This window comes from Gavia stellata, chromosome 5 (assembly GCF_030936135.1).
Source record: "Gavia stellata isolate bGavSte3 chromosome 5, bGavSte3.hap2, whole genome shotgun sequence".
Lineage (NCBI taxonomy): Eukaryota > Metazoa > Chordata > Aves > Gaviiformes > Gaviidae > Gavia > Gavia stellata.
The window spans coordinates 30,767,437-30,795,376 of NC_082598.1; the positions used below are offsets into that span (position 1 = coordinate 30,767,437).

General features: G+C 39.1%; 1 protein-coding gene across 1 annotated transcript; it reads right to left on the minus strand.

Moving 5' to 3' along the window:
* Positions 1-27,656, minus strand: CHIC2 (cysteine rich hydrophobic domain 2). The gene is made up of 6 exons (XM_059818048.1): positions 27,538-27,656; positions 18,322-18,376; positions 18,051-18,206; positions 3,218-3,274; positions 2,992-3,051; positions 1-130 (listed from the first exon to the last, which is right to left on the minus strand). Exons 1-6 carry the CDS (start codon positions 27,654-27,656, stop codon positions 80-82), a joined length of 498 nt encoding a protein of 165 aa, XP_059674031.1. The 3' UTR covers positions 1-79.
* Positions 27,657-27,940: the final 284 nt, after the last annotated feature.

Here is a 27,940-nt window from a genome sequence, read left to right on the forward strand (position 1 = left end):
TCACCACCAGGAGAGCACCAAGCAAGGCACCATTGGAAAGACAACATACTTGAATAAGTCTCTATAAATAAATCAAATGCTAATCTGGTCGAAAAATCGGTGTCTTTGGTAAAAATTCTATAAGGATGACCTGTACAAAAAGAAAACAAATATATATTAAATGGAAGATGGCAACAATCCAATTCTCTATCACAATGATAATTCACATGCTTTTTTTTTTTTTTTAAACGTACATCAAGTTGTGATGAGGATCAAAGATCGCAGTGCTTTTCTTAGGTAGGAGACCATTAGAAAAGTCATGTTCAATATAATTGTTTTGGGGTAGAAAACCAAAACTCTTAAAGTATCAAATTAAATTGGAAAAGTTTGCCTACCAATACCTAACACATCTAAACAAACTGAAATATGCTACTACATAATTATTCTTTAACATAATTCATTTACTTTATTAGGAAAAAAATTACAAAAAAGAGGAACATATTCATTAAGAAGAAACCAGAAGGCACAATGTATGCAAAGTTAATTTTCAATTACACATGCAATTCCCTTTACTACAAAATTGTTTCCACTTAACATAGGGTTCTAAATCATGCTTATAGTTCAAAACTTGTACAGAAAGGTGTATCAACCTTTGCAAAGTTCCCATATCTAACAAATCTTCAAGTAGTTAACAAGAAACTTGACTATTGCTTTTGTATGATTATTCCTATGGTCCCGATTCAAATTTAAACTATGTGTTTCTGAGCTGCGTACACATAGTAGGGTACACTCCAGAATACAATCCAAGCATTTATCCTACTTTACATAGAAAGCTTAAAAAAATGTTCACTTGTGCATTTTCTTTCTTCGGAGACATAGTCATAATACAGTAGTATGATTGTATTCATAAACAAATAAATGCATCTGGTAACATAACTATGGATTTTATCTACTTGTAAGGGGAGCTGGCCTCTAAGAAGTTAAAGGATTTCTAAATACTTTTGATTGGAAAGGAGAACACAGCTTGGCTGCTTGGAGAGTAAACACTTCTATCTCTGATAGCATACTGAACATCAGAAAAGAAGTAAGTCTGATTTTATTTCTAAGGCAAACACGTTTGAAATAATGAATATCAAAATCAGGTGTATAAGTTTATTTTTAGAGATATTCAGAAGTGACTTATTTTCAGAAGTGATACAAACTGCTCAAAATCTATTGATCACTGACATGAGACAATCACTGGTTGCTTCAGAGATACCAGGGCTTCTGATATTCAGGCAAAGTTTCAAAAAGGGAGCAAGAAGTAAAGCTGGAACACTGTGTTTATGCCAAAGGTGTAAGACTACCTTGTCTTTATTTAATGTATTTAATTATTTAATTTAGCACCTACAACAGTGGATTGAGAACCTCAAGTTGGCAAAGCACCAAGTTTTAGGTACAAGAGTCTAATTTAGATCACCTGTTTTGAAAAAAAAAAAAACTTGAAGATAAGTGTTTAGTATTTAAAACTAAATCATGAACACAACATTAAGGGCAGTTTTTAAGAGACTAGCAAATCAGTTCACTGAAAATGAGAAAATGGTACAGAGAAGTTTTGTAAAAAATTTCTCATTAAATACATCCAGACATAATATATTAGAAGTTCCACAAATTGAAAATAAAATCTTCCATCTTTATCCTGTAAAACTATATGCCCATGCTTACATATTATTAATGTAAACAGGTCAACAGATTTTAAATTGTATTTAATAGAATGAATGTTGATCTGTAAATGTTTTTGGGCCATAGTATTTACAAACTAGCATTGGACATGGTTTTTTTTCGAATTAATCTGCAAAACATTGGATGTGACATTCATTTAGGTAAAGCTCAAATCTACTTTCTGAAATTTGCTTTATTCCATTTTCAGTCACATCTTATACATGTAAACCAAAAAATTTTGTAGAATAGATGTTACAAAAAGTCTACTTATTCAGTGAACTGAATAAAACCATTCTGTAAAAAAAACATTTTAAAGATCTTATGTTTCAGGCTAGAAATAAGATCTAATGTAGAAACAGGAAAAAGGGGAAGACTAAAAGAAAATATTCTTTTAATATAATTTCCAACTATTTGATCATTTTAAGAATTTTTATATGCATGATAGCTTTGTTGTTTCAAAGAACAAAATACCATGTAATCACAGATACATAGGTATTTCTCAAAGGCTAATCTTTATTTTCAAAAAATTAACCCCTACTTCCTAGAGCATTAAAAGAAATGATGCAAATTCTAATGTTTCTTACATTTTAGCAGCTTAATTTCATCTATTCTATGTACCTCCAAGATATTTTGAAAATGGAAATAAAAACAGCACCAAAAAAGAGCAAGAAGGTTGCAAGCTAAACAAACTGAAATCCCACATGGGACATCATTCATTTTAAACCACATATAACTTCTCACTGTATAATTCCAAGAAGGGCTTATGGAGTCTCAGCCAAAGATTGAAGCAACTTAAAACTCCAGAGACTGACTTAAAAATATTTTAGTGACACCAATTGGAGATAAAGATACTTTCAAGACAGTTGAGGTAACGGGCAGTTAAAATCTAAAAAGGCTAAAGGTTTCTTAAGCTCCAACAGCTTAGTTGAAAGGTCTTCTTCCATACTTTTAGACTTGATTAGCATTATATAAAACAGCCATATCTGACTTGCTGCGTAACCAAAGTTGTGGTTATTCTTTATACAGCATCTAAAATTTCACACTCCATCAGCACATGTTCAAGCTATTTTATCTTGGCAATTAATTTATTATTTTTCAGAACACAGTGAAGCCTTGTTTTCAAGTCATTCATAACTTTATAAATCAGTCCTGCACATGAAACCATGCATCTGTGAACCGTAGAAAATCCTTGCACTCAGGCGATTAAGCTCCTGACACCTTTACTGATTAATAATCATGAAAAGAATAAGATCAGAAGCAAAATAAATGATCATTTAATAGAGAAACTCACAAAACAGCCCTTTAACTTACATATTCCATCATGTTATTCGTTTCACATTTCCTTTTGCTTAGTCTCCAATGCAAGCACAGCTAGACAAGGAGGAAAGAAAAAGAAGAAAAATGAGCTGTATTTTATTGCAGCACACAGACTAGCCCATTTGTCCACCTTTCATATTTTTCGTTCAACAAAAGCATCTGTTTCCATACTGTGCAATTCAAACTCCAACAGTACGAAGCTGCTCCCTGCGGCACTCACCTTGTGGTATAACCTATTGTTTTCCCATTCTAATAACTTCTCAATCGATCTTCGTGTCTGGAAGACAAATGAGAAAGAATTTTACTCTTGACTGGTTTTAGAAAAACTTTGTTTTGCAGCTGCTTTTGTGTGAAAAGGAGAGAGGTACAGGACAGTGACTGAGTACAGGGTGGTCTATAGTACTATCAAAATTTCTCTGGTATTAAATAGTAACTAGAAGAGAAACAACTTTTTATGACACCCAAATAACTATCTTCAACCATTTTGGAAGAAAAACTGTTCATATATATGCTTTCTTGGTTCTTATAGCAGTTATAATTTTAAAACCACAGAAATTTTGAAGTGATCTAAGTATAAAAGCAGGAATAGTGCTCCCCCAGTATCAGTGGTCTAAACGCATTGCTTCTAAGAAGGTCAGCATCTGAGCTGACAAATGTTGCAAACTGTTTTGCAATGCTGTAGGTCAAGTACAAATATGCAATTCTCTAAACAAAAGAGAAATTTTTGTTACTTTTATACCCAGATTTGAGAGACTGAAAACCAAATGCAGAAAGTTACAGTAAATAGCACAAATGAATATTACTAAATCTGTTATTTGTATAAAGAGCAAACCCAATATTTAGGATTCTAAAGCAAAGTTTTACTGCCTATCTTGTCCACACTTGACACTTCAGAGAGAGAATCCTGAAAGCTGTTCTGCACAGCTTTTTAAGATTATGCATGCTAGTATTAAAGGACATTCTGTGCTGTAAAGTTTCACAGCGTTTTGAATATAATTATTCAGTTATATTTACATTTGAGAAATACATTCTGACATTTATGGTCATTTGACTGCCAGAATATATACTGCTTAGCTCTAAATGGGATTTGCTACTGACTGAATAAAAAGAGGATAATTCATGGTGCCAGGTGTTAAGATGAGACCAACAGAGCTGCAGGTGCAAAAAGGACAGAGCAATGACAAGGATCAAATACAACTTAGTGCAGCTGCAGCTTCCTTACAAGGAAGGCAGAGAGGGGTGAGGGGAAGGGATGAGAAAGCATCTTGCTGTTATTACTACAAAATACAAGTACTGTTAATGAACCTAAACAAATCAAACTAAATGCTCTTATGGGGGGAAACAAGAATGCCTAAGTATAATAAAAATTAGACAAAAAATTATTCACTTCCCACCAAATATTAACATCTTAACATCAGTTTCTCTCTAGTTTAATACTGAAGCAGTTGTGGGGAAATACATCTAAGCATGTACTGAGGTCACATGACTAAAAATTAGATCATTGCTATCTATGAGCAATCACTACACTGAATTTTTATTATGTTTTATTTTAAAAAGCACAAGTCAAGGAATTATCAGAAGGTGGATGTGCCAGTGACTAATTTATCACATCAAGTGGGAATTGAGTATTTTTGGGTTATTGTTATTATTATGTTTTTAAAGACAGTGCCCTTTAACAATAATCAGTAGACCTCACTTGTTTCTTTGTAAAGATAGCCTTTTAGAGTCTGCTCTCCTTTTAAATGAAAATAGGGCAGCAGTTATGGTCACACTTTTGTTAATTTAGTTGCCAGTCAGCTCCAAATCAAAAGAAAATAAGGCTGCAGAGTGTAATTAACATTCAGTTCAGTCGTTTTGTCCCTTGTCTAGCCCCCAAGCTTTGTTAAAATTGCCATCTGAATGCTGAAGGCTGTAGGGAAATCGATTTGATTCTAATCGCACCATGAAAAGAACATGATCTAACTGCTTTCAGCCCTCCGTAAATCTGTACTAGGTCTTTAGCACAATGCAACTTCCAATTTAAAAAGCACTGAATGTCTCGTCAATGACTTTGTGAAGAAAAAAGAACAAGGAGCAGACATAAAAATTCCAATAGTTGTTTAAGCATTAAAGTTCATTTGCATCACAGCAAACCTGAAAAGGGCTGACCTCTCAAACCGCCTCTCAGGTCTATGAAGTTGTAGCCTTGACAAGCTCACATTGACAGAGCTCATTGACTCTGAAAGGCTACTCTATCAATGGTGAAAAATGGCAATAGGTTCTACTCTGAGCAGGCATCTGCCTGCCCACCCGCTGCTAAACCAATGGCAAAACTGATTCAAAACCTGAATCTACCTTGTAATCTTCCTTTCCAGGACCTTTTAATAATAGATTAAGATCACTATACAATTTAATTTCATTGTTTGCCCCAAATAGTGTGAAAAACATCCAAGCTTTTCAAATTCCAATAAAATTACATATATATATATTACAATACATACACATAAATAAGAAATTGATAGGTAGTTATGAACTATTAATTGGTTTATTTAAATAAGAAGCCAGTTTAAAGTCATTTGACTACCGTGAGTTAAAAACACATGCAGCCTCAAGACCATGATTATTTATGTTTCCAGAACCTTAAATGTAATCCTTCCTGTAGTATAATTTGGGATAGTCATAGCTCCCAAATCACACCATATTATGAATACAGAAATGTTAACGAAAATTAGACTGTAAAATATTTCTGCAAACCTCAGAGCTTGGAATAGAAAGAAATGAATTAAACAGCATTGCACAATTCACTATAGTAAGTTTTCTTCCTACTTGACAGGTGAAAAAAAGCACTTGCACGTGCAGCTTAATTAATCACCGCTCTTGACATCTCAGTGATTTACAGTGAGGAGCAGGTGAGGATATACAAAACCAGAAAGGAACACTTGATTTGAGTGTAGCATTTCCAGCACACTAGGATGACAAGCTTATATATTCTATCAATGGTGTACAGAAAAACCCATACAGCAAATTATTTGTTAGCCGCAACAAAAGCACAAATTAGGTGGAAGAGAGACTTGCTTATTAGGAAGATTTAATACTATGCAGCTTTTAATTTTTTTTCCTTAAAAAAAAAAATCAACCCAATATTCGCGCAAAGCTAAAACTGCAATTCAAGTACACTTTTTAGCATACCAATGATAAGAAAGTATGCTTTGTAACATACCCCGGGAAAAAAGTAGATAGCCTTTAATGTTATCCGCAGAATGTTGTGAAATAGACCTCTTCAATCAACTATCTAGATGCAATGTTTAATGAAATATTCCTGTAAAATAACTGATTCTTTCAAGTTATTCATGTTTGACTGTCTTTTGAAAAAACAGACTACCAAAAAAGCTCAACTCAGAATACACTTTCACCAATGCTTATTGCTCCCAGTTAAGTGAAGTTTTGGCCCTTAAACACGGAGGAAAAAAAAATAGGAAGACCAAGTACGAACTTTTCATGTAGAAACAAGGCAATGCTGAATACAAATAGTGTGTTACCTGTATTGCAACTGCAAGACCTTTCTGTTATGTCTTTGCAGTGTCTAGTGAAGTTAGCTTACAATTCCAGATGCAGTTATTATCTGGACTGGGAGGCTGCGCAGCCACAGGGCCCCCTTTTGCAGTGCATAACCTGGAACATGCACGCTACACTAAACCATACTAGCGAATGGGCCAAAGCCCCCTCAACTCCTGCTGTAAATCAGTGAATGACTGGTACAATATTAAACAAAAGGATCTTACATGACTCCCAAAATGGTGCTAATTTGAGTACCTCCCTTTGTTTCCCCACTTAAATAAAGACAACATGGACAGTAACAACACGATACTCCACTATCAGTTTTATTCATAGTCGTCTGGGAAGAACAGAAGAATCTCCCACTACATGCATTTGATCTTCAACTTCTCATCTGAAAACTCCAAAACATACATAAATGTAATGCAACATTAGTCAAATAAATAGTATGTGGAGATTTTCAAATTCCTTCATATAAAACTCTACCACAACCAAGTATTAATAATTTTGAATATTGCCCTGAAAAAATACACTCTGTGCTCAAATTTCAAAGTACAAAGAGACCAATTTAAGCAGATTTTTGTTGATTCTCATACGGCCAGAATTTGTATTATACCCCATGGAAGAAAGGCAAAAGATCCTATCAGATGTCTGAATTATACCATCTCCGCTCAAAGAGAGAAATGATGGAAGCAGGAATTTCTGTTCATTCTCCAAACAAAGACATACCTGGCTACAAAATTTATACCCAAGTAATTTAGTTATCACAGAATCATTAAGGTCGGAAAAGACCTGTAAGATGAAGTCCAACCATCAACTGACACCACCATGCCCACTAAACCACATCCCACAATGCCACGTCCACACATTCCTTGAACACCTCCAGGGATGGTGAATCCACCACTTCCCTCGGCAGCTTATCCCACTGTTTCACCACTCTCTCAGTAAAGAAATTTTTCCTAATAACCAGCCTGAACCTCCCCTGGCGCAACTTGAGGCCATTTCCCCTTGTCCTGTCGCTAGTCACTTGGGAGAAGAGACCAACACCCACCTCTCCGCAACCCCCTTTCAGGTAATTGTAGAGAGCAATAAGGTCTCCCCTCAGCCTCCTCTTCTGCAGACTGAACAACCCCAGCTCCCTCAGCTGCTCCTCATAAGACTTGTGCTCCAGACCCCTCACCAGCTTGGTCACCCTTCTCTGGACACGCTCCAGCACCTCAATGTCCTTCTTGTAGGGAGGGGCCCAAAGCTGAACACAGGATTTGAGGTGCGACCTCACCAGCACCAAGTACAGGGGCATGATCACCTCCCTGCTCCTGCTGGCCACACTGTTTCTGATACAGGCCAGGATGCCGTTGGCCTTCTTGGCCACCTGGGCACACTGCTGGCTCATATTCAGCCGGCTGTCAACCAACACCCCCAGGTCCTTTTCCAACAGGCAGCTTTCCAGCCACTCCTCCCCAAGCCTGTAGCGTTGCATGGGGTTGTTGTGACTCAAGTGCAGGACCCGGCACTTGGCCTTGTTGAACCTCATACAATTGGCCTGGGCCCATCCATCCAGCCTGTCCAGATCCCTCTGCAGAGCCTTCCGACCCTCGAGCAGATCAACACTCCCGCCCAACTTGGTGTCATCTGCAAACTTGCTGAGGGAGCACTCAGTCCCCTCATCCAGATCATCAATAAAGATATTAAACAAGACCGGCCCCAAAACTGAGCCCTGGGGGACTCTGCTTGTGACCGGTCATGAAGTAGATTTCACTCCATTCACCACGACTCTCTGGGCTCAGCTGTCCAGCCAGTTTTTTACCCAGCGAAGCGTGCACCTGTCTAAGCCACAAGCTACCAGCTTCTCCAGGGGAATACCATGGGAGACAGTGTCAAAGGCTTTACTGAAGTCAGCACAAACAATGAAATTTAAAGTTAGAAGATAACTGAGTCACACAACTGTACACTCACTTTCAACATGCCACAACATCCCCCAAGTCAATTTTGAGGCCCATATTGGTGCCACAAATGTGCCAAAGCTGTACTTGGAACGCACATAACTGAATTACACATATCTTTATCTTTGCTGAGAAAGTCCCCACCTTGAACACTGTATCACAAATAAACCCTTTAGAAACCATAAATTGGTAGGATTCTCATCTTACTAAGGAATTCTCTATTTGTGAAGGGCAAAGATGACAAAGGTGAAACCTGAGTTGTTTTCAGATCCTGACATCCTGGAATATCTGTTTCAGCACATACAGTAGTTTAAAAAGGTGTCTGTTCAACCATGTAAGTGTATCTTGCATCATCTTTCCTATTAGTAGCTAGGATATTTCTAACTAGAGACTATTGTAAGGGTGCTCATCCCAGAAGCCACTGCAGCATCCATGCAAGAAAGTGAGTGAAACCCATACTACACAGATTGAAGAATATCTGGAAATAAATGTAGCGTTATGGTGCTTTTTGTACAGTCTTGAAATAGCTGCTCTGTCCAACAGGATTACTATTGCTGCATCTTGTCTTACCTCACAGATGATTCTGGGCAGAAAGTGAGCTCAGACCAAAGCACAGATCAAAGCTTCTGATCAGGCAAAGAGAAATATAATCAGCAGAATTCTGGAGCAGAAGAACTGACAACATCAAGTTGACCTCAGGAAACTTCCCATTCTGAAAGATATCCCTGAGGATATTGTCCCATATCCTCACATGACCCATAAACTGACCTAATTTTTACGGGTCTCCACCCTGGGTTGGTACATCACAGACAGATGAATTTAAAGCCTAATGAATCAAATCAGATCAACTACTTTCTGAAAAGGTCTCTTCCACCACGTTGTCTGCTGATAAAAAGAGGAGAGCAGCGTTATTTGACATTACTGCATGTAACAGCTTTTAATATCTAAGCCAAAGACAATTCCTCAGAGACTCTGGTTACGTTGATTCTCAAACTCCTAGACTGTTTAAGAAAGCACTAAAGCCATGAAATATGTGGAGAACGGAGAAGGTGTACAGAAACATACACCTCATGTACATTATCCAGAAGTACAGTGGAGAACATCTTGCAGTATTATCACCAATGTATTAACTGATGGATACTGGATGAGTATTTTCCAAAGTCATTTTGGTCTGCAGTAGAAACATGTGGCAGAGAGAAATTATCAAGGAAAGTTCCTAAATGTTGAGAGGAAATTTATATAAGACTTTTGTAATCAAATATAGACAATCCAAAAGACTCAAGATGCTAACTTGACACTTTAGCCACTGGATATTTCAGCTGTCCTATAAGAGCCAAGTCACCAAATAAGTGTAACTAGCTGCTTTCTGTAATGATGTGACAGCGACTAGAGCCAACCATTGTGGAAACTTCATACTATGGAGAAGCCTTGTAGAAGAAATGGTCTTGACCTCGGCAAAATTAACACACTTCCCTTGAGAGGGCCTAATTGAGATGTGGAAAAACACATTTCACAGGCAAACAGATGTTGAACAGATCAATGAAGCATCAGGATTATAACTGATGTTGTTACTTGAATTTGTAAATAAAGAATTGTAACTCTCTTATTCTACGATTAAGTTCTAGCTCTGATTCTCTGTCATTATAAGGAAACAAAAACCATGAAGGTCCATTCCCTCTAAACAAATTATTCAAATCTGGCCATGACAATCTAAAGCATCCACCTCACAGAAAGGGCCACAGAAAATGAACACGTAAGATTGAATTGACCATAACAGGGATGAAAATAGGATTGAATCTCCACCAAATAACTTATCTGGTGTCCTCTACTGTGGGAAATTATAAACTGAACATGAATGAAAATTCCACCTCTATCTTCTCTTTTAAGGTTACAGAGATGTTAATTTGGGTCTCTGTCATTTATTTCCAATATATCCAGTAATATGCTATGGAACATAGTTCAAGGCCAGTGCAGGTGGAGAAACTAAAGAGTGTGAGGTTACATCTCTACTAGGAAATTAAACTGTGCCTAGAAACATTCCCATTCACTTGAAGCCAGCTGGCAGGGAACAGCTTACATCTATATCAGTAAGTTTTCATAACCTCTGAACCACTCATAGTGCCTGAAGCATACCGATAGTGCCTAGGAATTGTTACACAATACAGACTCAGAGCCTGCCAGGGACCTCTCTAAGAGTACAAATTATAAAGCGCCAATTCCTAGGAACACTCCCAGGTTTAATTTATTAGTATGTAGGAAGCCTTTGACTCCTGCTGTTAGGAGTGTCTAAGGGCAGGGGCCAAGAATGGAAGAGAAGCTACTTGGCCAGAAAGACTGAAAGGCAGCACAACTTAACAAAATAACTCTAGAAGGCCCTGTAAAATCCAACGCTTCACTAATGCGCATGCTGAAGAGAATGATCCCTCTGAAAGGGACAGCCTCTACAGTGCCTTGCCTGTCTAGGATTGAACCAGAAAATTATAGAATCCCAAGTAGGTTGATCCTGTAGCTAGTGAACCAATTTAGAAAAAAATAAATCTGGCTACTTAAAAAGTATTTTCCATCACCATCATCATTATTGTTCCAAATTCAGCAATTTATTCCAAAATTCAGCAAAAATAATTTTTATGGGGAGCAAAATTAAAAGTACCTAGTCACTTTCCACTTTATATGTTTGTTTGGTATGGTAGAAGACTTATCAACTCCTAGTCTTCTCTTTTGTAGAACTGCCCCCTTCATCCTCCCAACTGTTTTGTCAGCAGTCATGTTTCTTGAACTACTTTGTTTTTGTTAAATAACAAGTTACTTTATTGATACATACTGCTTAAGTTACTGAGAGTGCTCCGCTTAGGCAGAAAATAACATTTTACCCTGGTTTGTTTAATAAAGTGAAAAAGTGAATACATCCTAAAGCAAGACTACTTTGAAAAAAGCAAGAGAAAAGGCACAGAAGTATCACTACCTCACACTTGCCAACAGCCCATTCCAGTTTTATGTTTGTTTTACAGTAACACAGTATAACAAGTTATTGTTCAGTGAAATGCTTTCTATTTATCTTACGAATTTCAGATAATTTTGCAGATAATTCTTTCTTTTTCAGATAATTCTTTCTTCAGCGTTTGCATATGCTCCCTACTTGGCATCATCCATGAGTTGCTAAAGACAGAATCCTAAAAATGACCCTTCCTAACCTGATTTCCAAATCTGATAACTAGCTAGACCATTTTTAGCATGACCTTTCAAAATAACTCTATGTGAATTTCAACCAGCTCACATCTGTTTTTTCAGAAACATGTCACATTGGACATGAAAAGTATACAAAAAGCAACATTAAAACCAAACCACTGCATGATCTATGGCTCCCTCTATATACCCTAGCCGTCACAATGTAAAAGGTGCTATAACATGGAAATGTTAATCCTACATGTATTATTTTGATTAATATTAGAATGTCCAGAGATATCATTCTAATTACAAATACAATTAAATTTTAAATAGCATTTAGAATATCCACTATAGAAACCAAAGATATATGCTGCGTTTAAGATTAATATAAAACCTATTATTAAGAACACATGAAATTACAAATTTAACTTTCGAATACGTATTTTCGAAATACTAAAGGATTTGCATTTGAACTATAAAGAAACAAACTAATATTTTGTGATTTACTTACATTTGTAAGTATTCTTCATGCCAATCTTATTACCCTGCCCCCCCTCCCCCTGCAGGTTTGCAAATTAAAAGACATGGCAGAACTATCTGCTCCCACACCTTATTATGCACCAACTCACTACTCTACCCTTTAGGAAAGCACATGAAAACCTGATAAACCTTTACAGGGTGCTCTGAAGGAAATAAAATCTGATTTCACAGATTAAAAAAATAATAATCACAGAGCTATACACACGATGATTTCACATTTATAGTGTTCTACAAGCTTTGCCACTAAGTTCAGTACGTGGAAGACTTTATGACTCTTCTGATCAAAACTATAGTGAACAATTTTTAAAGAAAAAATATACCAGGTCTGAATCTTCTGAATTTTTTGAAGTTTTCATTTCATAGCTAATACTAAAAAAAGACATGATTTTAAAGACCTCTGAATATATTTGAAGACAATGGTCAAGAACACGTATTTGATACATACAAGCTCTCCTTTAAAAAAGTTTTACTAAGCTGACTAAAGCCAATGTAAAGATCACTTGTGTTCTAGTTAGGATAAACAAAATAAATACATTAAAATTTTAAAGATTCTTCCAAACCAAATTACAATGTAAATTGTCATGACAGAGACTTCAAAAACAAGGTACTCTTCGTCTTATGTAATTGCTTTGATGAACTGCTTGGAAAAGCATTATGGTATTAGAGTATCTCCAGTGCCAAGTCCCTGGCAGATAGGCAGAGGAGAAAAATATATATTCTCTTCAGTTTTGAAAATAAATGTAATGTATTAATAGCTTCAATAAACTGAGCTAATGTATTTTAACATCAGTATCATCCACTGACAAGCAAGACTACCGTATTTACGAAAATTCATTCCAGCTCCTCCACCACATATTTAATTTAATCAATACCTTGGAAGTTGTAATTAGCTTATGTTTATACAGCATGCTGAAGATGTAAACTGCTACATAAGTGACAACTAATGATGAGGCTTAAGCAGCATTCATCAGCTTTGTGTGAATTCACAAACAAACAAGTAGCTCTTGAAAGTATTAGTACAGATCACTTAAATATCTCATTCTATTCATTTTAAGAGATTGCCCATGAACATTCTGAAACATGCAATTTACATGAACAATACCAGCTTTTAAGAAATCTAGTGGTACTGCAATTCTATCATAGCTTTCATTGTTACTGTTTCTGTTGAAATTATTTATCCTATTTACACATTGGGAACTACAGCATTTAGTTAATACTGAAAATGAGTGTCAATTCACTTGAAAAAGTGGCTTCAAATGGGCACCTCAGCCTGTAGTCCTTTTTAAATTATAATTCACTATGTCATTCTTTTTATTTAAAGAACAATAACTTAAAGACTTAACATTCATTTGTACAATCTGGAACTTGTCCCAGAAAGGATGGTACAAACTATGAGTAAAACTGCTGAAGATCATTGATGATCTAGATCTGCAAACGAGGGACTGCATTTCCTGTAATTTTCTTGCAGCTTTTATTCATTAAAATTGAACCAAGGCCCCATAAAAGGAGAGAGGCAATAAGATATTAAATCAAATTAAACATTTATTCTAGTGGTGGAGAATAGCAGGCTTTTTCTCAAATACCTCAATGAAAAAGAAGAAAGGAAATAATACTGTACAAAGACTTCCAAAACTAGCAATGAACAAAACACTGAAAAGAAAAATATAGTGAAGGGAAAGCTTTCATTGCATGGAAGTGCATTAAAGTGATATAATTAACAATTAAGCTTACAAATGTCTGTGACTTAATAAATTCCCAGTTTGAAGTACATGCTGATTTAAAGAGACAAACACATAACTTATTTTTCACTGCACAGAAATAAGCATATATATTCCCATTATACACAAACTTTCAATATTTGTCTGTAATTTCAAAAAACATATTTACATTTGTGGTAACATTCCCATGTTAGAATTAAAAAAGTCAGTGAAAGGTAGTAAAAATACAGAATACAGAGAAAGATTAAGAGAATTATTTTAACTTCACAAACCCTGAAGCTGCAGCTTGCATTTTGTCTACATGAACCTTAAAAAATGTTTCTCTAAAAAAGAGCTGCAAAGTATAGCAGCAATTTAAGAGTATGGTAGACTGATTCAGCCTCATTAAAACTGGCATTTCTTAATTGGTCCTTCTGAGAAAAAAATACTCTTCTGTATTAAAAATAAGCAATTCTTTAGCTGAAACTGTTGTTTCATTTAATAAAATCCTTAACTTGAGAAACACTCCCACTTGTTAGCTTACTGTACATGCAATTCAACAAAACAAATATGTTAGTCTTCTATTTCAGTACGAAAGGGCAAAGATGAAAGCTGGTATATTTTTACTGTGCAATTAAAACATGTTCTACACAAATTTCAGTTCTACATGGGAACACTCCCATCCTGCTTTAAGAAATCAAACTCTCTAATTACAGGCTCTTGGAATTCTTTCGTGATCACTGCAGCAAAGGATGTAACACAGGCCAGTTCCAAATAACTGTCCTTTCACTAGGAATCACTTAGGACAGGGCTGAATTAGCCAAGCTCTGTGGGCAACATTTCTCAGATAAGTGCAGGTACTGTAAAATACGTAGTTTTTTATTTATTGTTCATTTGTTATAAATTGTTTTACGTTATGAGTGTCAGTGGGAAAGAATCCATTGTATCTAAAAGTTGAAGGGAAGAAACAGGCACATGTCACCCTGGATCCCTGTTTCCTCAAGAAGTGAATCCTGGCTGTTGTGACTATACCTATGGCTGGAGTCTGGCCAGTGAAAGGAGATCTGAAGAAGTCAAAGCATGGAAGATCATTTGATCAACACAACCCTCTTCCAAGACCCAGTGAAGTCAGAGACTAGCAGTACAAGAGTTTAAATATAAGTGATTACTTCACACTGAATAGATTAGTCTGCTATGTATCAGCAAAACGGTGGCACTAGCAGCAAACCAAAATAGTCTATGGATTTAATTTTTTTTTTAGTGGAAGAATATGAAGTTGCTTCTTGTCACAGTTCTACTGGAATCTACTAAGCAAATTACAGATTCGAACCTAGATGAACCAGGTTGTATTTACTACTGCTGTTGATTTGCTGAGCAACTCCAGGTAATTCACATCATGCACTGTCTCTCACTTAGCCCACTTCTAGGAAAATACATACAATTAGCTTTTTGCACTTGTCATAGCACTTTGACATAAACTGATGGGAAGTCCTGCATAAAAGAAAAATCTTACAAGCTTGTGGATGCAATTCAGTACTGAGATCTTAAAGGGTACAAAACCTGTAATTCCAGGTAAGAGGAATTTAAAGAATTTAAATCACTTTGTACTTTCCTGATCTTGGTCTACCAAGAAATAAGGTTGAATCCACCCATACCTATTCAAGCAACTCAAGTGGCAGTAACTTTTTATTGCTTTTCTGCGAGTATGAGTCCTGACTAGAATCATTACAAATTCTTCTGCTTGTTTCCTATACTAGAATTTGCAAGTATGTCCTTGAAAATACGCCACAGCTTTCCTCCTTACCTCCTCTACCAGAAAAAAAAGTCTTTCCCAGACAGGTCCAGGATTAAGAGTTATAGTTTGGGAAAGCATTCTTGTGCCTTTCATTTTGTCTTTAAGAACACGAGTTAATTAATTCTTCTCTATATTATACTCTCCAGATGCCGAGCGAACACCAAGTTCCAGATTCTCTGTCTGACAAACAACCCTCTAAGCAGACATCCATTTGCTGAGCTGCTGAAACGGACAAATTATGTTGTCAGAACACCTGAAGTCTCCAGATTGACTTAAATCATTTTCATTCCGGAGGAATAATCAAACTGCCTAAACACAGCTATTCAGTGCCACCAGTGCCCAGCACCACTGTACCATCCACAGTAGCACAAGATACTGTGTTTAGGCGGCTGAGTCTTAACCTCAATTTCCCTAATGCTGGACATCCAAGCTTAAGCCTGAATCACCCAATCTTAAGTGCATGAAAAGGTGCGAAGGTCCGTAAGTGTCTCCTGATACCAGCTTTAACAGGAAAAAGGCAACTCTAGGATGACTTCTGGAACATCAACCCCAAGTTTCTGCCCTTGCTCCTGCTGTTCATTCTCTTTCCAAGACTCTTCTGTCTTTATGCAGTCTGTATATTACAGCAACAATTACACCACTAACCTCTTTCCAGCCTCCTCTGAACACAGTATCCATGTATTTTTTTTCAGATTTATCCTTTTGGAAGGGAGCTTACCTTAACTCCTATCCCATGCAAACTTCAACAGAAGTATTTCTCTAACTGTGGTTTCAGAGGGTTCCCACACAGAACCTCCTTCCTCATCTTCAAACTCTGTTTTCTGCACCCAGATGCTACAAGCCCTTGCCTTTTTTCTGACTTTGTTTAACAACGTATAAAAATTTGATTATTTGTGACTTCTGGTAATAGATTAAGAAGCCCCAGTTTAGAAGATGAGGGCTTGTGGCATCAGCCCCTACCATGTTACATCCTGCTATCGTTTCCTGCTACAACAGCACATTATGTGAGAAAAATGGGTCAAACTAAAGAGCACCAGAAGCTTTCTCCTCTAGAAGTTAAACATGGACAGTAGCAATGCAAGCTTCCCTTGTGTTTGTAACAAACAGAGCTAGGCCTAGAATGGTAAAGGTAGTCTTCTCTGCAATCTAGTTAAGTCACCAACTTATCTGTTGAAACAATCAGCAAATTCTAATTTCTTGTAACATACTTTCAGAATATGGATATACAATGATGCTACAGGAAACACTAGTTTGTGACAGCTTAAAGACAGAAAACCTAGGGTTTGATATAATTCACACTGATGCCAACATTTTTTTTTCCCAACGTTACCAGGAGGCTTTTCTACCTTATTTCGTATACAATTAAAACTAGCCTTAAGTAATCTCTCAAAGGGACTAAGCATTAAGATCTTAACATAGAAAGTTAGGTGATACAAAAATGCATATAGATTTTGTTATGATCAGTGTTCATCCCTTAAATATTTTTAGAATGCCTTGATTTACTGACCCTGTAAAATGAGGACTTTGATAAAGAAAATCATGATGTTCAGTGTACTGAATTGTACAATTTGCAGCAGTAAGAGGTATTACACAAGAAAGAATATACACAAGCCTTGCCATGAAATGGAAAGATGAACAGTACTAATAGTGAGGAGAAGATGGGGAGGCACAGAGGCTTCCTGCAAAGTAGTAAAATAAGACTAGCCAAAGACAATTTTTATGCACATGAAAACAGAAGAGATGGGAGGGTAGCCTAGTTAACTGCACTGAGGAAAAGAAAGTGAAAAACAGGCACGTGCAATAAGCTTCTGTTGTGAACAATACACAAAGTGCCAAGTGTACACAAGCAAAACACTACTTTCTAGTTCTTAATGTAAGAAAAGAAAACTTACTCATCTACAGCTTGGAAGGAAAATCCAAAAAGAAAACCCAATTATTACCTTTTTAAAAAATTGCCTTTTTAAACAAATACTTATGGCTATTTGGGCCACAGCATAATCAGGAGCTCCTCAAAACAAACTGCCACTCAATCACTGCCCAATTCTGATAATCCCAAATAAAGTATCACAGAGAAGATGCAGTTTTTAAAAAAAAGTATGTCGAAAGTTACTTCAGTAATAATAACTGCTGTACAGTACATGATTCTAGCAGAGACATTCAGTTACACTACCACTCATTGAGTTATAAGCTCAAAGTTCTGACTGGTGTCTGTTGTAACCTTAACTAGTATGACAGACAACTGATACCAAAATATATGAAATCAAACTGATTTAAGTCCTAGCAAACAGTTTTTAAAGGTGGGGCAGAAAAAAGACCAAAACAAAATGAAAAGAAACCCAGTACAATTCTATCAAAAATTATATGAACAGTTCAACTTACTCTTTTACTGAGGCAGATAACTGGCCACATACTACAACCTAAAGTGCAGCAGCAGCAAAGGCATCCACATAGTAGCCATCGTACATTAACTGGAAGGTTCTTCTTAAGACAACTGTTAACTCTACTGATGCTGGCTTTAAATTCTTCAGGTGCAACCTACAAGGGGCAGGGGGGGGAAAAATAAAACCAAACTAGTACCATACACCTGGAACTCTTGTTTTTGTAATTAAATCTTAACTCTAATTCCAAATTCCTATTCACAGATACTCACCTTTCCAGTTAAAGATGAAGGAAATTCTGCTTCAAATTTGTTGCTTAGTCCAAACCTGCAAAAGCAAAATGAAGATCGTCCCAAAATTATAAATAACCCCAATCCATGCCACAAGTTACAAGCATCTCATAACACCCTCCAGGTTCATACCACAACAGCATTAATTTCAGGAAAAAATAGTTGTTACTAAAAGTAATTCCTAAAATTATCCTAACAGACAAAAGTACACCATTGTACACAGTTTGAAATCCATCTTGCCTATAGTTTCTTCTTAAAGTTCTGTTGATACTGTTGACTCTTCCCCAAACTTAGCAAAATCTTTATAAGCAATAGCGGCAAGCATGAAAAGTGAAGTACTTACAGGGAGAGGGGAAGTAAGTTAAGGCTACAGTTTTAATTACCTCCCTCCTCCACCAGTATAGATGTATCTTGAAGAAAGCTCATCCAGTGAGTGCTATTCCACTCAGGCCCTGCTAAATAACTATTCTAAGCATAAAAATGAATCAATACCAGCTTGTTTATTCAGAAAAAAAATACACTAGTAAGTTTCAGAACACAAAATACTACCTAACAAAACATGATTTAAATGATAACTAATTTGAAAGAAACATACCAATTACGAATGTAAAGCAATGACGCAGTTTGAGGTGAGCTGGAGTTACTGACTATTCTGGGTTTCAGAAGATCTAAAGGTTAGAAGAGTTTCACCTTGTCTATAAAGAAAATGTTTTCAGTCTTACAGTTGGCTGGTTGGGTTCATGAGTGGATGAACTTCAAAGAAAATTTGAGTATTTTCTGGCATCTGGTCTAGGCAGTAACTTCTAATAGGGACTATACAGTCTAACAAAGTCATTAATAAAACTATGACTGGCTACTAATTTGATAAACAGCAGTCAGTGTAAAATGTAAGTTGTCATTAATAAACTTCTGAATATAAACCAAAGCAGTCTTACAATCAGATACTACAAACAACACAAATCAGAAATTAAACTGCTCAAGACTTGAATATTGGCAGCAAGACCTATCACACATTGCTCAACCATATGCAGAAAAGCTTACCTGTGCCTTGATAGTTGAAGATTTTAAAGACATAATTTGCTTTGACAATATGTTTATTGAGCAGCTAGGTATTTCTCAGGAGGTTGGTTTGGGTTTTTACTAAACTGAATGATCTGCATGCCAATAGAGAACTTTGTCCAAGTAATCAAATGGGCAGTTAAGTGCTGTACCAATGGTGAGCTACTGTGGAAGGGCCTCACAAAACCCAGTGGACAAAAGGTAACAGATGAGCTTCTGCGTAGAAAAATACAAGGTGGTGAATCTTGGGAAAGCTAAAGCTATGCTTATGTGACACTCAGCTAAAGTTTGGCAGCTATAACTCACCAGACAGATCTTTTATCACCACTTATTATTACCTTAAACATCAGCTCAATACAAGCAGCAGCCACCAGAAATAGCGATAAAATAATGGGCACCACTAGGAAGGTTATTAAGAACAACACAGAGGGCATCATTTTGACTCTCCATAAAACCCTCATATACCCACATATTCAGTACTGGGTGCGGTTTGGCATCCACATTTCATGGAGGACTTGGTGGAGGTAAGAGAAAGCAGAGAGAAGTAAGACTAATATTAAGGGAATAAAGCAGCTGCCTTAGGAGACTAACAAGGCTGACACTAACCTGGAAAAGAGAAGGCTGAGGGGGGTGTATGATCAAAGCACAAAGATTCAGGAAGGCAGTGGATAAGGTGAATGATTAACTGTTAATCACCAAATCCCACAACAGAGGACACTCACTGAAACTAGTCACAGATTGGTTTAAAACAGATAAAAGAAAGTGCATCTTTAAGCTGCAAGTAGCAAACTTCTGGGTTTGTTTCCACTTGAAATTACTGACGCAGACTGTGCCAATAGATTTGAAGAGAGACTACACAAGTTCCCTGACAAACAGACACTAAAGGAAAGACGATGTTGAAGTATACATTACCTCACACAACTGCAGATGCCAGAGAGTACAAGGAGTATGGACACCAGGAACAGCTAGACTTGCATGCAACCCATAAGTAGCAATGCCTGTTGCCACAGTTTGCAACAGCATGCTGGGCTAGATAATTTATGAATTTGACACTGTAGGTGATTTTTACATATGGTCTCAAGGAAAAGTAAACAAGTCATCTCCCTGTCACTGACTGCAGCCAGTAGAATGATAGAAATATAGAATAATTTGGGTTGGAAGGGACCGTCAAAGATCATCTAGTCCAACCCCCCGTCACTAGATAAGGTTGCTCAAAGCCCCATCCAACCAGACCTTGAACACTTCCAATGATGGGGCATCCACAACTTTTCTGGGCAACCTGTTCCAGTGTCTCACCACCCTTATCATAAAAAATGTCCTCCCTACATCCAAACCAAATCTATGCTCTTTCTGTTTAAAACCATTGCCCCTTGTCCTGTCACTACAGGCCCTGGTGAAAAGTCTTTCTCCATCTTTCTTACAAGCCTCCTTTATATATTGAAAGGCCCCAATAAGGTCACCCTGGAGATGTTACTTACACATAAGTTACCTAACATACTGGAGTACTGTAATTAGTATAGTAGCTCTGCAACTCCTACAAATCCCTTAAAACTGGTGAAGTAACAAATGAAAATTATTAACTAGAGAAATATATAGCAAGTTTACCACTTCAATACAGAACAAAGAAAACCCATACTTACTGGAAACATACCTCTACCATCGAAATTACTGTTGAATAGAATCACAGAATCACTAAGGTTGGAAAAGACCTGTAAGATGAAGTCCAACCATCAACTGACACCACCATGCCCACTAAACCACATCCCACAATGCCACGTCCACACATTCCTTGAACACCTCCAGGGATGGTGAATCCACCACTTCCCTCGGCAGCTTATCCCACTGTTTCACCACTCTCTCAGTAAAGAAATTTTTCCTAATAACCAGCCTGAACCTCCCCTGGCGCAACTTGAGGCCATTTCCCCTTGTCCTGTCACTAGTCACTTGGGAGAAGAGACCAACACCCACCTCTCCGCAACCCCCTTTCAGGTAGTTGTAGAGAGCAATAAGGTCTCCCCTCAGCCTCCTCTTCTGCAGACTGAACAACCCCAGTTCCCTCAGCCGCTCCTCATAAGACTTGTGCTCCAGACCCCTCACCAGCTTGGTCACCCTTCTCTGGACACGCTCCAGCACCTCAATGTCCTTCTTGTAGGGAGGGGCCCAAAGCTGAACACAGGATTCGAGGTGTGGCCTCACCAGCACCAAGTACAGGGGCATGATCACCTCCCTACTCCTGCTGGCCACACTATTTCTGATACAGGCCAGGATGCCGTTGGCCTTCTTGGCCACCTGGGCACACTGCTGGCTCATCTTCAGCTGGCTGTCAACCAACACCCCCAGGTCCTTTTCCAACAGGCAGCTTTCCAGCCACTCGTCCCCAAGCCTGTAGCGTTACATGGGGTTGTTGTGACCCAAGTGTAGAACCCGGCACTTGGCCTTGTTGAACCTCATCCAATTGGCCTGGGCCCATCCATCCAGCCTGTCCAGATCCCTCTGCAGAGCCTTCCGACCCTCAAGCAGATCAACACTCCCGCCCAACTTGGTGTCATCTGCAAACTTGCTGAGGGAGCACTCAGTCCCCTCATCCAGATCATCAATAAAGATATTAAACAAGACCGGCCCCAAAACTGAGCCCTGGGGGACTCCGCTTGTGACCGGTCATGAACTGGATTTCACTCCCTTCACCATGACTCTCTGGGCTCGGCCATCCAGCCAGTTTTTAACCCAGTGAAGAGTGCACCTGTCTAAGCCACAATTCGCCGGCTTCTCCAGGAGAATACTGTGGGAGACAGTGTCAAAGGCTTTACTAAAGTCCAGGTAGACAACATCGACAGCCTTTCCCTCATGCACTAGACGAGTCACCTGGCCATAGAAGGAGATCAGGTTGGTCAAGCAGGACCTGCTTTTCATGAACCCGTGCTGGCTGGGCCTGATCCCTTGGTTGTCCTGCACATGCCCTGTGAACGCCCTCAAGATGAACCTCTCCATAATCTTCCCTGGCACAGAGGTCAGGCTGACAGGCCTGTAGTCCCCCAGATCCTCCTTCTGGCCCTTCTTGTAGATGGGTGTCACGTTGGCAAGCCTCCAGTTGTCTGGGACCTCCCCTGTTAACCAGGACTGTTGATAAATGATGGAGAGTGGCTTGGCAAGCTCCTCTGCCAGCTCCCTTACTAAGGGATGCCATCAGGCCCCATAGACTTGTGAGTGTTCAGGTGGCATAGCAGGTCGTTAACTGCTTCCTCCTGGATCATGGGGAGTTTATTTTGCTCTCCATCCTTGTCTTCCAGCTCAGGGTACTGAATATCCTGAGGATACCTGGCCTGGCTATTAAAGACTGAGGCAAAGAAGACATTACGTACCTCAGCCTTTTCCTCATCCTTGGTGACGAAGTTCCCTCCCGCATCCAGTAAAGGATGGAGATTCTCCTTGGCTCTCTTTTTGTTGTTAATGTATTCATAGAAACATTTTTTGTTATCCCTTACGATCATGACAGGAGGACCATCTACCCTTTCCCCAAAATCCTGAGTGAAACCAAGTGCTGAGGTAAAAGTTATGTAAATGTCAGAAAGAAGTGCCGTGCCCTACCAGTTAAGTTACTTAAAATTGCCAGTAGATTGAAGTGGAAACCAAAGCCTGAAAAAATCCCTTGGATCCATATATATTTCATAAGCAGCCAAGCCTGGAGAAGGACTCCAAGCTCAAGATACACAGGTGCCATCAGAAGTCTCAAAACTAAAAGGTAACGCCACTTTACTATATAATTAATTCATTCAAATCAGACAGATGTCTAAAGAGATGTCTCTTCAAAGAATGATCTTCATGTACTTGATGCGTCAACATCCAGAAGATATTTTCTATAAATAATGGAATTAAATATAAATTTGAGCAATAAGGGAGTAGCCAACTACAAGGATAATGCAGTCCAAAGCAGCTCTTGTTGCAAGAACTAAAACGAAACTGAGCCCCTGACCCAAGAGATGAGACAGAATTTCAGTTGTTCCTCTACCCAGAATACTAAGGAAGCCCTTTACTCTGAGGGTGAGCAGGTAAGTCAAAGGTACAAGGAAGTCTCCCTGATCCCAGTTAAGTCACAAAAAGATGTAACTGCAGGGAAAGCTCTGCTCAGTCTCATGCTGAAGATTGGCTGGGAAATCAGCAGGACAGAAACAAGGCTTTTTTTGTGAATGCATGATCCAAAAATATTCAAATGTTGACAGCCTCAAACACAAGCAAGTATTCATGGAGATCACAACAGCCATGCCTGACAAAGAAAAGCTCTAGAGGTATCTGAATTTACAAACAGGCTGAGGCAGAGTGAGGAACAGAAACTTCTGTCCAATACAGTTACACTTTGGTGAAGTTATAAGCAAATGAGACTGAGACTCCATACTCGAGGCTTCTGGCAATGTTTAATACATGGTGAGGCAGCGAAACTGAAACATCAAAGCTAACTCAATCAGCTACCAACATAATTCTGAGCTTTCCATATTACAGTTTTGTCACCATATGCAGGTAGTAAAAAAAGGGTGACTCCATACATTAAAAGCTTTGGTAAGTAAATGTGATCTCAGTATTATCACTCTTGACTGCATGCTGCAATTTGGAAATTAAAACATTAGAAACTCCAAGAACAATACTACATGATCACTGTAAAGACAAAACAGCTCTGACAAAAAAGCAGGAAAAAGTGCCTTAAAATCAAACACTGCAAGTCAGTATTTTGGAGATGCATTTCCTCAGACAGCTGTCCTCATATAGCACTAGATTTCTTTTGTACAGTACTCCATCTTCAGTGACATGTACTCTTCTCTGCTTGCTCTATGCCTTTCCCATTCTACATCATGTCTTCAACAGATCCATGCTCAACTCATGCATAAGTACTTTCCTTAACCTTCGTGGAACCTGAAAAAGTGTTTCTCAAACATGACTCTGCTTTAAAGGTTCAGCTGAGTTACTGCTCTTGTGTACAGTGGAAAAATGGTGAGAGGTGGAAAATTCAAAGTACAGTATAGGACACAGCCAACCTGCAACCTTTTCTCAGCTTGCAGCTCAGGTCTTCCTAACACATAAACTGACACACGCTATCTTCTTCCTCTTTGTCCTCTCTTATGGGGACACTAAACCATTTTTTCATTGTTCTCAACCATACTCTTTAGTTCCACATGTTCACAACCCTTACAAAATAAATATATATTCCACAAATCTTAACACTCTCCATCTGTAACTCTCACATAGCCCTGTTTTTACTCATATGTCCTTGATACAGAGTAAGGTTCAAAAATAGATAAGCAGACTTAAGTTTAATATTAAAGAAAATGACTTGGGTAAAAATATATTTTGTGAGGTTTTTCCCCCCTCTAAACAGTTACCTTGCATCAACACACAATGCGCTAAGATGACAAACAGCACAGAAAGGCATTCACTAGCACATCACAACAGCTCTCCATCATTCCGGCACTGCAAAAGACTAATAAAACTAATATTACTAGCTAATAGAGTCTGGTATATATAAGGCACATATGTCTCAACTGGTCAAGGAACAGGAAAGCACAGGAAAACAGTTACCAAAAAACACAATCAGACACCTATCATAAATATTCTCTTCGTGATTTCAAACTCATCGTGTACCTCTCTTTCCACGCTAATATGGTCTTAGGGACAAGTATTAAATACCTTGGACTTTCAATTCAGTTGTAAGTAAAGTTCTGTATTTTCTCAGCTTTCAGGTTTCTTACCATTAGAAGAGATCCCCTCAAGTTATCAGAAACCAGGTCAAATATTACTCCCAACTACCGAGCTCTTTAAACTCCGCTGGTGTGAAAAAAGTTTAACTGAATATTTAAAAACAATGTTAAAAAAAAGGAGTTTTAGAATTGTGTGCAGCATGCTCCAAACAGTGAGTTTAAGAAAAAAACTCTTAGCGCTAACCAAAAGCCCCACACTCTGGAAAGGCAAGGCCTTCATATGTTTTATTTGGATAATATTTACCTGCTTTCCTTAATTGCTTTTAACTACTCAGCTTAGAAAGGACTCTCACGCACTTCCATTGTCTGTTGGATAAAATCAAGTAATAGTAAACGTCTTTCTGACATTAAACTGTAGTCATGGAAATGACATATTTCAAATTCAACATTATGACTCCTGTGTAAGTTCAGAGAGGATATGACAATACACTATGAAAAGAGAGTTTCTGTTTAAATATACACAGTGCAGAAGCAGTCAGCAGCTCTTTAAACTGCAGAGCCAGGGACAGATCAATCCAGTATTTGCTCAACTGCTGATAATTTTTGTCAGACCTTCAAAACGCATACATGCTTTTACACCAGCCAAGACTAATGCATTATATACGTAAGACTTGACCTATTCCTTAAATTCACCAAGTGACTGCTCTGACAGTGATGTAACTTCTAATAATAAGCTTCTCGATAAATGACAAAAAAGTTATAGGTTGTACAAAGGTAAAAGTCAGTGATGTCATTTAGTGAACTGTTCACATGTGGCACAACAAAGAAAGTAGATGAAGATCAATTGCCTAATTTTGGAGGTACATGTTCCTATTTCATTGCTCATCCAAAATGTAAAGAACAAGTATTTTAAGGAAGTTCTGAAAGTAATCATGACCTAGTGACCATTAATGAACAATTAATGAGGCAACCATCCCTCTTCAACCACAAAGCCCTTACCAGTCACAGACACACTACACAAGCTTCCTCACAATTCCACTAACGGGCCTTGGTCTTGTCTTGCACAACTTACCTTCCAGTATTGGAGAAGAAACCAGTGTTTGCCTCTATTTCAGTTCTTTATACTTTTGCATTTGCTAATATGAAAACTATCTAATTGTGGGTTTGCTCTGTTTACCAGGAAGACACTAAGGTTACCAGCTTATTTTCAGAGAAGTCATTGTTTATTGTGAACAAAAGTTGTTACCATCCAGAGTCATACGCTGAACACATCAGGTACATGCTTCTGTTCCCTTACGGGGCCTCCTCAACCTCCTGCCCATCCACGTACTTCCAACCCTCCAAACCTCTCTCAGTCTATCATGTCGTACTTCCTGTTTTTAACCAGACAGCAAACTGCACTGCCTGGCTGTTAGTATTACTTAATGTCAACCAAATATTAAAGCAGTAATGTACCAAAGCACCACAAAACTAAATTTAACCCCGGATTTCTAGACAGGTCAGTATCTGAAAATCAGTAGAATCCACGGGACTCAGAGCAGTAGACCACAATACCTTCAACTTTTACACTTCTATTGCAAGCCTAGTCCTGCTGAACAGTGAATATTAAAAAAAAAGTTTTCACTGCTGCGTTTTGTCTCCAGGTTGATATTTCAACCTCTGAAACGGTACATCATAACTGACAACAACTACACTTCAGTAGAGTGAGCCTGACAGAACTGACTGAAGGAAAGATACCCTCATCTGTTACGTTATTGAGAAGTATTACATTAACTCATGGTCACTTGCTGCTAGATCGTCAGAGATACTAAACATTCACAAAACAAAACTCACAGTCACTCCAATATTAAACACAGTGAAACGACACGTATCAATCACAACTTAACATGATTTTACATGTACCTATCTGACTCACGGATGCCTTTTCCTTCTTAAAAGTCCTCAGAACTATATTAGCAGCCACATGTTAAATGGGAGTGGGTAACAAATACATAAACAACCCTAAGCAATAGTCCAGCTGGTCATGTGCTGGCACATACCTGTTACACGCAGGAACACAGGTACCAGGCACCTTAACTTCCTGACAGCTCATCACTTTGGACAAATACTTCACATTCCTCTGCCAGTCACAGCCCAAGTCAGCCTTGTTTCCTCAGCGCCTCGTTAGAGGTTTGCACCCGCTTGCGAGTCCCAGGCGGCACCCAGCTGCCCGGCGGGGCCGACGAGAGCCCTCTCGCAGTCCCACGGACGCCGGGGGAAAGGAAGCAGTACCGGCCCGGTTCTCCCTCCCGCCCACCTCCCCGACTTGCCCCAAGCCGTGATCGCCGGCTCGGGGCCACCGGCCACCGCCGCCCGCAGGCCCGGCACGCAGCCGCCCCCGTCCCGCCGCCCAGGCCTCCACCGCCCGGGCCTCCACCGCCCGCCCCGGCCGCGCAGGCCCCGGCGCGGCCCTTACACGGTGACATGGCCGGAGCCGCGCACCACCACCGGGTCGGGGGAGTACTTGAGGAGCTGCTCCTCCAGCGCCCGCTCCTCGTCCTCCTCCTCCTCGTAGATCTCGTCAAAGTCCGCCATGCCCGGGCGTCCGCTGAGAGTGAGGAGCCGGGGCGACGCGACGGGGTCGGCCGCGGAGGCCGGCGGGAGGGGGCCGGCGGGGGCGCCCCGGTGCCGCGGCGGGCGGCAGTGGAGCCGCGGCGAGGCGGCAGCGGCGGCGTCTGAGGCAGCGGCGGCGGCTCCGGGCGAGGAAGCGCCCGTCACCCTCCGCGGGGGAGGGGGCGAGGGGCGGGGCAGGAACAACAACAACAACATCCGGCCGCGCGGCCTGCCCCGCCCACCCGCCGCGCAGGGGCGGGGCGGGG